The sequence below is a fragment of the Etheostoma spectabile genome, chromosome 1 (assembly GCF_008692095.1).
Source record: "Etheostoma spectabile isolate EspeVRDwgs_2016 chromosome 1, UIUC_Espe_1.0, whole genome shotgun sequence".
NCBI lineage: Eukaryota > Metazoa > Chordata > Actinopteri > Perciformes > Percidae > Etheostoma > Etheostoma spectabile.
Genome location: NC_045733.1, coordinates 2,526,804 through 2,544,473, shown reverse-complemented (window position 1 = coordinate 2,544,473; position 17,670 = coordinate 2,526,804). Strand labels below are relative to the sequence as shown.

General features: G+C 40.6%; 1 protein-coding gene across 1 annotated transcript in view; it reads left to right on the top strand.

The window, feature by feature from the left end:
• The first annotated feature begins 2,322 nt into the window (after positions 1 to 2,322).
• Positions 2,323 to 17,670, top strand: part of galnt2 (UDP-N-acetyl-alpha-D-galactosamine:polypeptide N-acetylgalactosaminyltransferase 2) — a 58,569-nt gene continuing 43,221 nt past the window's right edge. Inside the window, exons 1-2 of the mRNA XM_032516636.1 lie at positions 2,323 to 2,564; positions 2,610 to 2,715. Coding sequence (XP_032372527.1) covers positions 2,620 to 2,715 — 96 coding nt within the window. The 5' untranslated portion in view covers positions 2,323 to 2,564; positions 2,610 to 2,619. The remainder of the gene's footprint in view (positions 2,565 to 2,609; positions 2,716 to 17,670) is intronic.

Here is a 17,670-nt window from a genome sequence, read left to right as displayed (position 1 = left end):
GCAAAGGAACAGGAAATGAGGAAGGGGGCAAACACTTTTTCACACCACTGTAGACTGAAAAGACCAGGTCTCCTCCCATGCCAGGTTCTGCAGAAAATGGAGGCTTGTTTTGATGGTAAGTCACCAGGTTTTGCAAAACAGCAGGTATAAAACAATGTTTAAAGAAATATTCAGGCATTTTGCAGTGCCACTATGTAAGTAACATACGTAGCAATAGTGCTCACACACTTTTGTGAATGTTTTAATGACTGTGTGGAATTTGTATGCAATTGCAGTTATTGCAAGACTGTTGCAATGAAACAAAACTGTCCAATATATATAGATCACTGCTCAGAGGCTTATGGAGGTACCATTCAGTAAATGCATTGCTACAATCCGATCTGTGCTATATTCATTCAATACTATAAAGCTGGAAAAAGATTTCTAATATATATGTATGCATGTATATGGTATGTATTTGTTGTCATTCCGCTGAAATTTGACCCATGAATAAGGTCTCTTTTGGACTTTGGCAGATGTTGAAACGTTCCCTTCCCATAGTCTGGTTGACGATTTAACGACTGTTTAATTAAAATGTACAACATTTCTGTTTCAAACGAAAAGACTGACATCAGTTAGCTTCTGATTATGTCCTTATATTGTGCTCATGAAAGATGACAGTGCAAAAAAAAACATGTTAACCTCATTTAGAGTAACTCTTTACAGGCACTTCATCACAACCAGACTGGTTGCTTCTCCTCTCTATTTCCGGAAGAGACCTTGAAAGCCAAATTTGAGACCCTCATTATTTTTTTTTAGGACACGAGAGGCAAAGGGCAAAACGTTTAAAGATCTTTTACTTCTGTGTTGCTAAACTTGCACAACATCTGTTTCACTTCTTACCCCCCCCCCCTCTCTAACTTCAGTTTGACTTCCATTCATCCATGCTCTGACACTACTGTAGGTAACATAAACATACTGAGTCTCTTCAGACCACCGTAGCGAGAGCAGCAATGAATATATGTGTTTGTGTAATACTGGGACACTCTTTGGAGGCACAGCACAAAGTGTGTATTGATAGCATTTTTTACTGCGGGGCATTTTGCTCTCCACTCAAAAATCACACTTTTTCACCATTAAAATGAAATATGTCAGAGTCCAATTGAACCATGCTGAAGATGAATGAGAATGTTTAGTTCAGCCAAAGGTGTTTCAGTGGAGATCTATCTCAAAGAGAGTTGATCTGCGTGACACATAACATAGACATATCTATTTGAACTGCACCTTTTAAAAATGAAATGTGGACTTGTTCCCAAAAAAATATCTTAATTTATGTCTTAACTATGTGTTTTTTTCCTCACAATCAGGTCAGACCATCCCATTAACTGTGTTGTATGCCATTTTACAATTAGGAGAAACTTCATCATAAATACTGTGATTTCTCTGACATTTACAATAGAACCAAATAGAAGCAACAAGGCTAACTGGAAGCGACCTAACAGTTAAAAAAACCTTTTAGTGGTTTTATTGGATGTCTCTTCTGTCACATGTAGCCTGCTATAAACACTATTTCAGGATGTTTCCACGACACTAGTAAATATTAGGTTCTGGTGTAACATACAGAATCAAAAACATGCACATATCCAATTTAAGTTTTAACAGTTTGAACCCAATCTGTGTGATCCAGACAGGTTTGAGTACAGAAGTACTTCAGCAGATGTGCTGAGACCCAGAAAAAGAAGTTTGGGTTGAGAAGCTAATGGTAAATATGGTTGTGATTGTAGGGTTTAGTTTGGCATTCTACAAAGGCTTCCACTAAAGAGTAATATCATTACTGATTACTGTGCTAATTATTTTCTTGATTAATAACATAAATTATAAAATGTATAATAATAAAAGGTAGGGAAGGGGAGAAATGAAGGAAAGGTCTGAAAGTAAAGAAGGAAGAAATAAAGGGAAGGAAGGAGGGAAGGAAGGGCGGGAGGGAGGGAGGAACAGAGGAAGGAAGGGAGGGAGGAGGAAAGGAGAGCTCAGGATCTTCAGGTTATCTCCATTATGCTAGATTGATTCACTTGTTATTATACATCCATGTTCAGAAAATAGACTGCATATACAACTATATTCAGAACCAGAGAAGGTAAAAAGAAATATTTTGTTTTCGCTTATTTAACCCGGGTTAAAGTGTCTCTGGCGCCCCTAGCGTCTCGTCGGAGCACATGCAGCTCCACGCCAGACAGTGACACCATAGCATTATGATCATGGATCTTCTTTCAGCTCCCGGAGCCACATAACTGATTTTTTACAACAATCATTTCCTAAAGGGACTGTCCCCACCCCCTCTAGTCCCCTTTAGCACGGCACGGTTCAAGTCGCTGCCAGCTGCCAGCCGGGGCCCTCCTCCAGGGCTGCCTGAGCCGGCTTTTGATTGGATTAGAGTGGGCTAGCCTTTGCCCTCTAACCCCGTTGATGTGGGCTTGCTGCTTCCTGCTCCCTCCGATCTCACAGACCGACTGACGAAGCCTGCCGAAGCCGCACGGCGAAGCGCCCTGCACGGACACAACCGACCTGGACGAGCCGCTACAGCCCGACCAGAGCAGAGCCACAAAACACACAGGCAGGCAGACGAAAAACGAAGCAGCCATGCGGAGGAAATCGAGGATACTGTTATGTTTTGCGGTGCTGTGGGTGCTGGGGATAGCCTACTACTTCTACTCGGGGACAGCGTTGAGTCGAAAGGTAGGATTTTCGTTCCTCGACTGCTTTTTCTGGCTACACATTCCGTCTCGGTGTCCGTGCGGATGTTGTCTTCGCGGACAAAGCGATGATGGAGCATTGTGACTTGGCGCTGTTGGGTCTCTTTCTTTCTTTTCCGGGGGTCAGTTTTTGCGGCTGCACCGATGCTGGAATGTGATAAAAGGCCCGCTAGTATCAGTGGGCAGGAATTGATTTGTTGGAAATGAGTGTAGACAAGGGCAGCAGGGTAGCGGGGCTGGCCGGGTCGGCGTGCACAGACCTCCCGCTGTGCCGGCGATTGCCTTCCCGTGGAAGCGGAGGGAGCACGTCCACGCTGGGCAGCCTGTCAACCACTTTTACGTGACGGCGCCGCTTTATTTAAGAGCAGAATAAGGGTGAAAGCCCGGATAGTGATTGTTATCCGGGGTGGGGGTGGGGGGGGGGGGGGGGTTAGCCTATAGAGCACGTCAGCAACAGCGGCTGCTGCTCCCAGAAATGAGCAGAGATCAGGAAGTGTGCAGCTTAACGCTGAGTTAAATCACTGATACACCATGTCAGGATGTGATTTAGGGCTTTTAACAATTTTTTTTTTTTACACTGTGGGAACAACCTAGATTTAGTTTAACCTGACTGCTGTCATGTCCAGGTTTTTGTGTGAAAACATTTCACATTTTTATACACTCAGATGCCAGATTTAAACACCAAATTAATGCAGTCTATGTTTAGTTTTTGTTGAAGCTGTTATAACTTTATATTTTATCTACCCCATTTAGCCTATACGTTTGGACTAAATATTAGAACCTATGGCTGAAACTATTTATTAGTAGATTGACAGAAAATGTGATAATCATTTAAAGTAATTTTCTCAAGCAAAAAAGGCCAAACAGTTGATGGTTCCAACCAGGGGCGTAGCACCAAATTCCAGACCCTGTACATAGGCATTCTCTATGGGCCCTTCCCCACATTTAAAGCTATTCATTCTAGTATTTTGTGGGCCCTCCTCACATAAGCGCCCTGTATATTTATATGCAGCCCTATCCGTAACACTTAACACACGCTCATTACAACTCGTGCAGCCCTATCCGTAACACTTAACACACGCACATTATAACTCAATACAATTCAACAACACCACGTTCTCCAAAATGACCACAAAGTTCAATCAGCATCTCTAAAACAGTTTCAACAAAAACTGAACATTAGTACCTTCATCAAAGGACTTATTGACATATGACACTCTAAACCTCAGAAGTAGTAGTAGTAGTAGTTGTTGTAGTAGTAACTGGTAAGATTCACTTTATGTATGTGGAGGCATGAATTCCATTCATGATATACCTGGCCTGTACTTGCAATAATATGTCATATGTGAAATGTAGGTTGTGTGTAGAAGAGTGGTGTGGTGTAGAAGAAGACATTTTCCCACTGTACACACACACACACACACACACACACACACACACACACACACACACACACACACACACACACACACACACACACATATGTATGTACATATGTACGTATCTGGCTTGTGTGTCTGTTGTGTGTATGCATGTGTGGTTGTGTGCACGTGCACTGTGTGTTAGTGTGAGCACCCTGTGTGTATTCCACCTGTCTCTCTGTGTTTACTTTGCTCCAGTCAACCAGAGCAGCCCTTTTACTTTTCCATTAGGCTGATAGGTGTGTGTGTGTGTGTGTGTGTGTGTGTGTGTGTGTGTGTGTGTGTGTGTGTGTGTGTGTGTGTGTGTGTGTGTGTGTGTGTGTGTGTGGTGTGTGTGTGTGTGTGTGTGTGTGTGTGTGTGTGTGTGTGTGTGTTACAGGGGTCAAAGTTATCCATGATAAGCAACTTTCTCTGGAGTCACATTGCAGGTAGCATAAATATGGATCCTGGTTTATCAGTTGCACATGGCTGGAGCTTTACTCCAAGGGAGATGCAATGTGTTTAAACAAAGGTGGAGCTGCACAGGTTAAGTGGTGTTTTCCTTCACATCTTCCTCCCCATTGAAAGTGTCGAGGCATTTAAAAAATTCTCACTGCTCATGAAACAAATGTAAGCTGGAGGTTAGCAAATTTTTCAAAAATCTCAAAATTCACACAAAGGCTTTACAAAGATGGACTGAATCTTCTGAACCAGGGGCCTATGAAACAAAATTACAAACACATTTGCTGGTTGGTGCATCCCTTAAATAAATAGGAAATTCAAAATTTTGAGTTTGTAGTCTGACTGAGTTGGTGCATTCATTCATTCATTAGTCAGAATTGAGATAATGGCAACTTGCTGATGTCTGGAGACTGTTTAGCCGTGCAAAGAAAATCAGACAAAGGCATGCCCATGAGCAGTGACTTTATTTTTCACTTTCAATTTTCCAAGCAACCTATGCATCCAACATTACACCTCACAAAGCTACATGTTGTTGTGTCATCGCTGCTTGCATCCACTGTGGGGAATCCAACAGCTCTGTGGCACTCACACTCTCATGGCAGTATTCAAATGCCCACTTCTGAATAATCTGAAGGACAGTGTCTCTGCCAGAGGAATTAGTTCAACTAGTTCTCCAGTTCTGTCAGACACACCCAGAATAATATGGCTCTTAAGATCAAAGCGCCCACCAAATAGGATTTCTACTATTATCAGTTCAAAAGTACCCTATTTGGAAGAAGGTCCTTCTGGTAAGAGTCTGTATGCCAATTTAAACACATTTTGAACACAGTATCATTGTCTGCAAGCTATCACAGCATGCAAAAATGAATGTTACCAATCCTGACATATTCCTTACAAACTTTTTTTTATTTTGGTCTGGCAATAGAAAAAACAACTGAAATGTCACCATGTTTCCCCAGAGGTCACAAGCAAACCTTTGTACAAAATGTTCCTCATATCTTTTAATTCTAAATTTAGAGCTGTGTCACTGGGAAAGTTTATTTATTTTCTAGCAGTGTACTCAGTGATATTGAGTGCTCTTGAGCAAATTTCTGAGATTTGAAATACAATGGCTTTAAGGCTGGTGTAGGCAGTGTTTTTGTTACATCAAGAATTACAATTAAAAACCATTCAGAATACTGTAAAGTGGTCTGAGCGAAAACTAGACTTCTGCACCTCCTCAATGGCTCTGTTTTCAGGCTTTAGAAAATCTAGCTTGTAACGAAAGACTTTTCAGAAGTAATTTCAGAGAGAGGGCGTCCCTATTGGCTGTTATACTAATGCAGATGTGCTTGCAAGTCCCTTCGGATAGTAAAAGCCTGATTCAATGATGGGAAATCCTGCAGAAAAAAGTTGCTGTTCCATCAATGGCAACAACTGCCTACACTGCAAAGCAACACAAAAAAGGAAGACTGAGTACTCAAAAAGAGAGACAGTAAACTCAATAAACCACGTTCAAATCCACAAAGTGTTTTAGAGATGGAGAGAAAATGTTGTTAATTGGTTAGCCTTCTGCTAACCATAACCAAAGGCTCACGGCTGTGGCTAACGTTAAAGCTTGCATCTGCATCTAACGACACACAGCTGAGGCTCAAGTTCATTCATTCACATTGTAATTAATGGAAAATCATATAAATATATGGAAAATTGAAATATATTATCATGCTTAATTTTTGCAACACATTTTCTGATTAAAAAAAGATTTCAATAGTATTATGATATATGTATTCCTGCAGTGTGTAGTTTATGGACTGAAGGTGGATTTTCCCCTTTCTTTTTTATCCCATACACAATAAACAGAAAGTAGAATGACATGAAACTTCGGGAGACAGCCAGCAGCTGGATTTAGTACAACAATGTCTGTATCTGTGCGTTGTTGTACACAGGAACATAATGTGGCAAACATGAGCCTGTTGGCTGATCAGGGTGCCCCATTTAAGTCTTCCTTCTTGGACAGACCTCAGAGGGCTTTTCCTTCCAACTCTTAGAGACCAGCATCCCACTGTGAGTCCACTTTCCTGCTAACCAGTGGCGTAAGGGGGGGGGGCTAATAGCAGATTGTGGAGGGTGGCAGGAAAAAACAACAAACACAGACTTTATAAAAAAATGTATCAGCTGTTTGAGTAAAGCTGCATACACACAGAATGGAGTGTAGTATAGGAAGTATTAAACAGTTTGATTTTTTTTTTTTCTCCCTAAAATGAGGTGTGTGTCTGTATGACATGTATAACATTCGGTTTACTCTTTGTCAAGTGTCTCTCTTATAAAAATATAGATCAGCACAAATGCAATGTAATGAAATCCTTCAATTACTATAAACGGTATCAACTTAAGAATAGGGGCAGAGGAAAGAATGACTGAGAAAGAACAAATCACAAAGACATGTGGTAAACACAGTCATGCCAGACTGACTCAAGTACACACTGTTCACTGTTGATATGGAGTTGAGCTCACACCCAAAGGTGGATCATAGCAGTAGAATTGCAAGTATTTCTCAGCGTGTTGTGATTAGCCAGAGGTTTGGATTAGTTTTTTTTTTAAAGTTTGTGGCAGAGGATTTCAGAAGTGAGTTCAGTGCTTTTCTATAAGCAAACTGTGGAGGGGGGCACACATGAATCGGCTCAGCAGGGATTCGGAAAGCTTTTAACGCTTGCTGGTCTAGAGCTTGTGAGTAAAAGTTGCAGCTTTTTGTTATCTGTAACTCTAGGCATTTAGCTTCTCCCTATCCTTGGATGTCTGAAACTACGACTTTATCAATGCATCTGTTTCGCGTCACAGGCAGTGTGGCTTCATCGGCTCTGATCATGGCGTTTATTTTGCTGTTTTAAAGCAGAAATATTAGAAAAATTGATCAGTAATACCTCACATTCTCAGTGATGATGGCACATTATTAGTGTTTGTTTTGTCTTTGGCATATATTAGTGGGTAGTACTATGTGGAACAAGGTTGATGCTGGCCTCTGCAACACTGGAGCCCGGACTGTCTTGTGGAGTAAGACACAACATCATCGTGAACCCTCTCACACAGATCCAGCAGTGTGTCAGCTATCTTAACAGTCAAATGTTTAATTTATATGAAGAATATACACACTCAATGCTTTAGTCATAATATTGATTGCATGTGTTCGAGTCCCTGCTGTTGTGTAACTGCATTACAATCATCTGGCTGAAAGAGCTGTGGCTTTAAAACCACTTGAGGCCTCAGCAGTTCAATGTAGTTATAATGCCAGGATACAGTGTAATTTCAGCCAGTGGGCAGATCCATTATTACAAACTAACTAAATGCAGTTCCATAGAGCATACACTGAATCAATAAAAGGCTTAAATTAGTGTGGGGGTTCCCTGGGTACTGAATCCTGCGTGCGTGTGTTCGTTCATGCGATAGGTAATTATTACTTCTGACAGATTGACAGATGCTCAATAGATCCAGAGTCAGAATCAGAAAATGATTTATTGCCAAGTAAGTAATATGAGGAATTTGCCATGGTGTTAATAGAGATACCAGAGAAGATGTGTCACACTGTTTATATAAGATTTTAGGGGAGTGCCTTGCTAAAGGGACAGGTGTCAATATGGGAGCAAAGAAGCTATAACTGTTTCATCTGGTCCTTCCAGATTTTCCTAGGAAATGGGGGGAATTAGGTACCAGGCACAGTAGTCTGATTTTACGTTTTCCTTATTATATGCTAACTGGCTATATACTGCAACATACAAGAATCATGCTGCTCCTATTTTTTGTGTCTCGTATGTGGCTCATCAGCTGATGATAAATCAGACTTTTTGCCTGCTGCATGTAGCTTTCAGCATCAAATGTATCCACCAAATGTATATTTAAGTGTGTGTGTGTGTGTGTGTGTGTGTGTGTGTGTGTGTGTGTGTGTGTGAGAGATCCAAGCTTTGTTTTAATAGCCGGTACAGTTTTTTGTATTTTGAGTAAAACTCAATTCTTTTTTTCTAAAATGATTGGGTGGTAAATCTGCTACTATAAACATTGTCGACTGCATATATGCCATGTGGGAACAGAAAAGCTTGACAGCTGTAGCAACAGTAACTAAGGGGAGCAGCTAGGCTTAGCAAACATTACAATTTAAGCACTTACTGTAATTTAGGCCCCGCAAAAAGACAGGTTGATGATGGAAAGATGGAGACAGAATGATGAAACAAGGGCAAAGGGGTAGAAAAAGAGAGTTACTGGATCCGAAGCAGGAGAATGGTGGGTTGCGTTGGATCTGGCAGCTTTTATTTCCATCAGTCAGAAGGAGTTAGTCCTGAAACCCAATGACTGACTGCGGTGAACAGACAGCTTTGCAGATACCAGGAGATTTAGAGACATCGGCAAGAAAGAAAGACAAATATTGTTTAGTTAATAGCACCGTAAAGGTGGGTGTTTAAAAGAGCAGCTCATATCTGTTTATATCAAACTGGCAGTTAGTTTCACTACATCCTGATCTGTGGCATGAGAACTCCAGTTTTATATACTTTATTTATTCCTCGTTTCTATCTTTTGTATCAATCCCTCTTGGTCATTGGTAGCTTCCTTGTGGTTAAACTCAACAGCATGCTGCATCTGTGAGTGTGCTGTAAACCGGATTATTTTCTTCTTGTGATGATTTTCTTCCCTGGCGGGTGATGAGCATTCATGGATAGGTTGAAAGGGATGATGATAATCAAAGTTGCAGAGGCGAGTTTTTATTCAAACATCAAATACAGAACAACCGTCTTTTATTCAATTTGTCACTGAGAGGAAAACCATTGTAGCTACTTTACAACATTGACGTCTTCTGAACTTCAAAGTGAAGCATGCGATCAGGTCAGCAGTAATCTGTGTTCCTGTTATCACGCTAAACTACTCAGTTAGGCCCGATAGGGAGTGCATGTGGCCATGCTGTTATATCTGTGCCCTCTTTGTGGCAAGGACATTCAAATCACTAAATAAATGACAGCAAAAGTGCTCCATCCGTATAAGTATTTAGTTGGTGCGCTTCCCGTCACTGCTACTAGGCTATGTAATGCCTTAATGGAAATATTGCTCACAGTTTTTTTGTGACTGGAGTTATGACAATTATGTAATAGTTTTTGAGAATAACTTATCAGAAAATGTGGGAAAAATGTATTTCTTCAAATGCAAGCTTTTTTGCTATTTCTCTTCTCATGTAACTACATTTGCAAACCAGCAGATAAATATCTTTATCAGGATTCACAATTTTAATTTGATATTCAACAACCTGGACAAAAGGACAAAATGCTCGGCTTACATTATACCACATAATACCAAAAGGGAAATTTGTCTTTTTGAAAATCAAAAGAAAAGTTGAGCTCTACCTTTGCCACCTATGATTGGCAAGAGTAAAGATAGTTGTGTGTGTGTGTGTGTGCTCTAATTGGAAGTTGAAATGACTTCATTAAAAGGCAAACACTCTGTATCTGCCTATGTATCTGCTCTCTAGAGAATATTTTAGTTCAACCTGTTTTTTTGAAGAATACAAAATATCTGTCTGAATGTCCCGTCTCCCCCGCTCTCAGCTGTTTTGTTTCTGCCAACATTCAAAACAAATAAAATGCAAAGCAGATTGAGGTACATGCAAACAGGCATCCTGGCCACCCACTTCATCCTCATCCTGAAACATTCACAGTAAATTTATTTTTCTGTCAAATTTGGGTCACTGAATCCTGATGCTGACATTGGCCGCCCCAAACCCTGGAATGAGGTGCACATCTTTGTTCACCCATTTCCTTCTCTAAACAGAATGTTTTGGCAGCATCACGATAAGCAAGATATTCTACTTTAGTATGTAATGGACACTGCTGACTCTTGAAAATCATTGTATTGAAAGTAAAAGCCCAAGTTCAATAAAAAAAACAATACACATGTGATTTCAGTGTTTTTAGATTTGATAACAGGATAGGGTTTGGGTTGTTGGATTTTTCGAACCCGGGAAAACGAAATTTTTTTAAAAAGTTTCTGGGTTATTAATACACAGGCCCTTATTAGGACCCCTGCTAGTAAAAGGGTTGGACCCCTTTTTTCCTTTAGAACTGCCCAATCTTTGTGGCATAATTTAAAAAAGGGCTGGAAGCATTCCCCGGAGGTTGGTCCATATTGAAAAGATGGCACACACATTGCCCCAGATTGTGGCCCGCAATCCATGATGCGAATCCCCGTTCCACCAATCCCAAAAAGCTTTTGGATTTGAGATTTGGGACTGAATAGTTCGTTTTACTGAAAGGAGTGGCAACCCATTTTGGTTTCGTGCTGTAGCCATCTGCCCAAAATTTTTAGTAAATGTGCTTAGAGATGCCTTCTGCCACCCGGTTTTTAAAAGGGGGTATTTTGGCATGTTTCCCTTCTACAGCTCGAACCAGTTGGCCCTTTCCATGACCTCTGGACAAAAAAGCATTTGCCACAGAACTGCCGCCCCCTGGAGTTTTTTCTTTTTCGGACCATTTTGGAAACCCCAGAGATGGTTTTGGGGTGAAAATCCAGTAGATTAGCAGTTTCGAAAATACTAGACCCCCTTTGGCACAACAATCTCCCAAAGTTAAAAGTCATAAAATCACCTTTTTTTCCCCATACTGATCCCGGGTTTGAATGAGGAGACTTTGCCCCAAAGTACAGCTAAAGCACGGTTTGCGCCATGTGAGGGCTGTTTAGAAGTTGGACAGGTGTCCCTAAAAAAGGGCGGGGGGGGAAAATTTTATAAATATATATTATATATAAATTCCTTTTTTATAGGACCAAAAAAAAGATTTTTCGCAACTTTTAAAAGAACGCTGTTTATTGCAAAGACCATAGGTCAAAAAAAAAAGATTTTAATAATGAAAAAAAAGATTATAACAATAATAATAATTTCCCCAAAAGCTGGTAACGACAAAAAAAACCCCTAGAAAAAAAAAAGGTATTTACAATAACTTTAAATGCCCATCAGCTGGCGGGAGTTTCAAAATTAAACAATAAATTTGTTTTTCCAAAACAGCAGGGGCGATGTTGTAGCCCCGAGTTGGAATCCCTACAGGAAAAAAAGGGCCCCCTTTTACCCATTTAGCTGTCAGCATTTAACGGTTTTAACCAGTATAGCAACGGTAGGCAAGGTTTACCTCTGTCAAGGGTAGTTTTAAAGCTGTGGGCGTATGTTTGCCCCCCAGGTAATTCAAGTATAAACAAAAATTCTGTCGGTGAATACTTGAACAACCCCTCGCAAATGCCACCCCTCCCCACACAGTTGCTAGTAGCCAAGGGGACACGGAGGACATGACGTTCATTACTATAAAAAAAATGACACACTAAAGTTTTAACTAGCGTCACATGCAGTGATGCTTCTGTTGCCTTTTATGTCCGTTTTGGGGGATCAGAGCGCAGGGCAGGCATTTCAGGGGCACCAAAATGATGCTCCCAAATGTGTTGCCCTTTGTTAGACACAGGTCATTTAGGCACCAGTGTCGTATTAGCGCCAGGTCTTAGTACCTTACCCTACACACGATTGAGAAGATAATGCTGAAAAATTGTGCAGTGATAGCTTTCAATCAATCAACATCGTAGAAAGAAGGGATGGTAGAATGACTTCAACAGCAGCAGAGCAAAAGGCATTTGAAGTTGAAACTCAGCCTAACTGATTTTTAAAAAGTAAGAAAAGTCCAAATAATGTCTGGCCATCTGCCAAAGTGGTGGGTAGATTTTTTTTTTAACACCAGTCTGGTGGGAGGTGTTAATTTCTCACACTGCAATACATCATGGCCATTCAATAACTAACCGGCATTTGTTTTCAGTTTTACTCAGAACAAATGTCATCTTGTAAGATGCAACCCAAAAAAACATGGTGCTGTTAAAACAGCTGTTAGGGATGTACATTGGGGGAGAAGATGCAGATATAAAAAAAAAAAAGATTTCCTCTGACACTTGCCTCAACAGACCAGAATGCAATGCAGTCAAAAGACAGATTTTGTTTTATCTAACTGTCATGATCACTGGTTCTATAAAAATCTCAGGCATTCTTAAAGGAATTCTGGGAAATGTAGGACAAAAGTGAGCACAGGAAAAGTGGAAAAAGAAGGCCATGGAAAATAGATCCAACACAAAGGTGAATTCCAACACTTAATATATAAAAGAATTATTGTAATGTGTAGAATAAAGGTTGACAGTTTGATTTATTGGTCAAACTGACTACAGCTGCCATTTGTGACCTCTCCACCTGAAACACTGTCAGATACACAGAAACACCCATAAAAAGGTCCAAATTCCACAGTTAAGTTTTTAATGTTATGTCAATACTAGTAAAGAAGAAGCTTGTGAAGTGCCTTTTTAGAAAATGTTAAAATGGGATTGTCAGGAAACACAAGTACTGACTCAGCTCTACTGGCTTCTTCCACTTTAAAATGAGTAAGAATGAATGAGTGACGGCAGGGTTGGAAACTTAAGTTACCCGTTTATGTGCAGACTCCTGTATTTACAGTTTGTTAGAGCCCAGTATGTTAATATATGCACACGTTTTTTCATTTTGCTGGCTTTTCCTTTAGGCTCCCCTCTCAGGGACACGTCAGCAGATTTAGGACATATGTGTTTGTGTCTCAGACTGTCCTGTGTTTATATAGCAACTTATTACACAATTTGGTGAGACAAGTGTTTTTTGTCACCTTCAAGTTAAGTTGCTGTGTCCGACCTGGATGCCTCAAAAAAAGGTAGCATGAATAGGAGTCATCGGTCCAAGGGGTTGAAATTTTAAAGGAAAAAGCCTGAAAATCACATCATTTACATAAAAAAAGAGTCTTCTGAGAGTCTATACGGCTATTCTGGTGCTAAAACAGACTGCTTTAGTATGGCATGTTTCTCTGGTGACAGAAACCTTAGATGGTGGTTCTGTAAAACCTGTATAAATGGCTCTGTTTAACACGATTTAACTCTGTTTTGTTGTTCTGTTTAAACATAAACTCTGTTTTAACAGAAACTCTGTCCAAGGTTCCTATCAGCAGAGGTTTATGTGTAACCCCAGACTAGTTCTGTGGCCTCAGCACTGTGCCAGTTGTAATTGTATGTTCATGCACGATTATTTATGGTAGGGAATTCTTTGTTACTCCAAATAAGCCGCTGTACCCATCAGTTCTAGTCAGGAATACCAGCACTGTTAGCAAACAGACATGGTTTTTTAAATCAAGTGGTGAATCTGCCACCGTTATCATTGTCAACTGTGTGTGAGAATCAAAAGTTTGACAGGTGTAGCAACGGTAACTAAGGGGATGAAACCTAATAAACTTGTGTGTGGGAGGCAATGCTTGTTCCCCTGACTCGGGCCATATTTCAGTGTGCGGTGATGTTAAACTCTTCAGTTTTTCTCCTGCAGGCCATATGGTAATGCACTCACTTCTTTCTGTCTCTCCCACATTCTCTTTTCCTTCTATAGTTTCTTTTCTTCCCTGGTTATTTGCAAAATTCCTCTGTTTTCCAGAAAAATACTAATCTCTGTTCCTACGCGTGCTTGTTTTCTCATTCTATTTGTTTGTGCTTTTCTTATTTCGTTTGTTCTGTTTAAGTAGGCCAGAAATTCAGTCGGTCACCCTGGGAGTCAATTATGAAAACACAAACTGTCCCACCAGAAGGCCTGTGAGTGTGACCCACTTTAGACCCTAACTCACAGCTTTAGAAACCACCTACATAAAGGGAGTAACGGCATATCCTGAGCTCTTGGCCTTTTTCCTGTGTCTCTGTGTATTTCTGCCTTAAAAGGTAGGTTTGATTTATCTGTGTTTTCAACTTGGTGGGGGCGGAGCAGATGTGATTGTGTCAGACCCCATCAAGACAGGCTAAGAATACAGTAGCTGAAACCATCTAATACCTAAGCTTGGGTTGGTTTCAAATGGGTTGTGTCAATCCTTGTTGGCTGCATGTTGTAATACTCTGGAGTCTAACATTATGTTAGAGACAAGGCCAAGTCTGCTGCTTACATACAGTTTACACACGCAGGTTAGACGGGACACTGTCTACTGTTGTAGACTCAGTATTTGTATTACCTTCTTTATTTGTTGATATATGGACTGTTTCATTATAACTAATAATAAGTACAGTCTGCCGTCTGTCAACTGCTCTCTACTGTCACTCTTCCTTCTGCTGCCATCAATTAGCAACATGGCAGCCCTAGAGCATGTGATGCTCTCACAGATCAGAGTTCACTCTCCCACATTGCCTGCGAATGATTGACCCAACAGTCTAAAACTATAGCCATCAGAGGTGGCTGTGTGTGTGGCTCATGTTAGCTGACTGATTAAAATGTATGAACACTAAAGCTAAATGAAATTACCCCTCCAAAACTGTAATGGCAGGATTGAGATAGATTGTGCTACCAGAGAATTTGTATTTTGACTGTACTGCTGTCTCTGCTGTTTCTGTTGTTTCTGATTACTGAGCTCTCCCTCTATTACTCACTGTTCTCACAGTTTCTAAGAACCGCAGCAAACTACAAATCTAATCAAACTTAGTTACTGCTCTGTAGTAGGAAAACGGTACTGAAAGGAAATGTCGTAATACTCACTGCAACTTGGTCCATTGACTGAATACTTCAATTTGCAGCTGAATTACAAGACAGGAGCAGATTGTGGATCCTTCTTGTATGGTCAAAGCATCGTAACCTCTCACAGTCAGTTGAGAGTTGATTTTTCTTACAAATGTGCACATGTCAACAAAGGAAATAAACCACCAAAGGACACATTTATTAAAAATAAAATAAAACATTGGTGACTTAAACAATTCAGACGGTTAGCACAAACCAATCGACCACAGACCTTTCAAGGCGCAATCGATTCCAGAATGTTCCTGCGCTGCGCTTTGCCTCTGCTCTGCGACCTACCTTGCAGTTTTGCCATGGATCATGTAAGCAAGCAAGCATTATTTCTAGAGCACATTTAAACATAGCTAAAGCTGACCAATGTGCGGTAAGTCTACAAATAAGCACTAAGGTGCTTTATAAAAACATTGAAATGTAAAAATAAAAAGTAGGAACACACAAACATCTCACCAACAACAAGCAGCACTTACAGCATACAGAATAATAGACATGACAGAATGAGTGATTAGTGTGTCCAGGCCAGAGAGTAAAAATGTGTCTTTAGCCTAGATTTAAATACAGAAATGGAGGTAGCAAATATGATATCTAAAAGCAGTTGGTTACACATGTGGAGCAGCAACTGCAAAGGCTATGTCACTTTTTAGTTTGAGTTGAGATCAGGGGACATAGAGGAGAGATTTGTCCACAGATCTAAGAGAAATCGGGGCTGAGTGCCTTTTAAATAAGATCTGGGATATAAGATGGTGTCTGACCAATTAGAGTCCTTAAAGGCAATGAACAGGGTCTCAAACTGGGTTCTAAAGTTGACAAGTAGCCAGTGAAGAGAAGCTAGCACTGGGTGGATGTGCTCACATTTTTTAGTACCAGTCAACATCCTTGCAGCTGCCTTCTGTAGGTGGCTAAGCGTCTTCTGCACATTAAACTAATGTTGGGCTACATGCAGACCCTTGCAGACTATGTGGCCTTTTAATGGCACAGTACATTCTGTAAATTGAACAAAATACCTCAGTTTTTTTCTCTTTCATAACTTATGAAAGTAATGAAGCTAGGATTAGCTTTTGCGTGTCATTGGACCGACCTCTTTTAACATGCCAGTTGTCGTGGTTCTTCTGTGTGTAATGTTCACACTTCTGGACACGATGTAGCATCCGCTGTTTAATGATTTCATTTGAAAGCAGGCTTACTTACTGTCTGCATCTCACAGATGTAATGTAATGATAAGGACTCTCACAACAGCCTTCTGAAATGGACCATGGCCATATGTTTGAGTACTGAGTCCAACTGTGAACTACACACCCTAAAACAGCATACACCCCTAAACTGTCAGACCAGCTCATAAAAATGGCTTGATTAAGGTCTGTAATATGTCACTGTCTGGTTACTGGAACTATAGGTCATAATTCAAAATGAGATGTACGCCTTTCCCCGGGGAGACCGGCATGATGAGAGTAGCAATTTGTTTCAAAGGGCCTGTATCCTATTACAGGAAAAAAATCTCCTTTGTGTGCCAGAAAAGTTACAGAACACAACTGAGTGTGTAATTAACCTTCATTAAAAGTCCTACATCTGCCGCACCTCCCCCCTTCTGTAACTTCTGCATGTTGAACATGTTTGGGAATTTTAACGTTATGCAAGCTCCGATGGGGCTGTGATCCTGCGTGTGCGCTCAGTTTTGCAACACACAAGCGACTGCATACACACACGTCAAAGGCGACCCATCGAAACCAGATGTATTAAAGTCTGCATAAAGGAAAATCAGTGATTTCTTTGGAAACACTTTATACATGTTACAAAATACTTTTACAGACTTACTTCTGTGAGTAGACTGTACACAGTGTAGTACTGAATCGTGAAGTTAGACCCATGGATGTATTATAAGAACTGGATACAGCGTTTGAGGTGGAGCCCCGTTGACTCGTATGTGAGTTGCTTAGTGGTGCATAAAGCCATCCAAGGGCACTGTGCAGCCCATAGAGCAGGCACACTAGTGACCTCTGCCGACCCGAGCCAGCTACTCCAAGTTTAGCGCTCTGCTAACTTGAATGGGGATTAAATGAGTTAATCGTTTGACTCTTCTAGACTTAACAAATGTTTTTAGTTTTTTTGTGAAAAAGATTACAAACAATATGCTGAGACATGAGAACATGTCCCAGGACCTAGACTTTCCAAATGTTACCGGACCAAAATCTTATCATGTCACCGTTTTTTTATGCTCAAAAAATGTATCCACTGAGTTACAGATGACTCTTTCGCCACATAACTATTCCTGGATCAGTGGGCATTATGTGACAGGCCGGGAGTTCCTTTGGCCACTATGTTTAATTTGTTTTAAGTCCCGGCACACTTCCTGGGGGCCTGGTTAGACCGTTCTGACTTGAATTTTCTTTTGTTGTTTAGAGTTGTGAACTCTTTAGGACATCATACAGCAGGATTCAACAGGTATAACATATATCAGAGTAAACGTTTACATCATGTCGCCCTCGTTCTA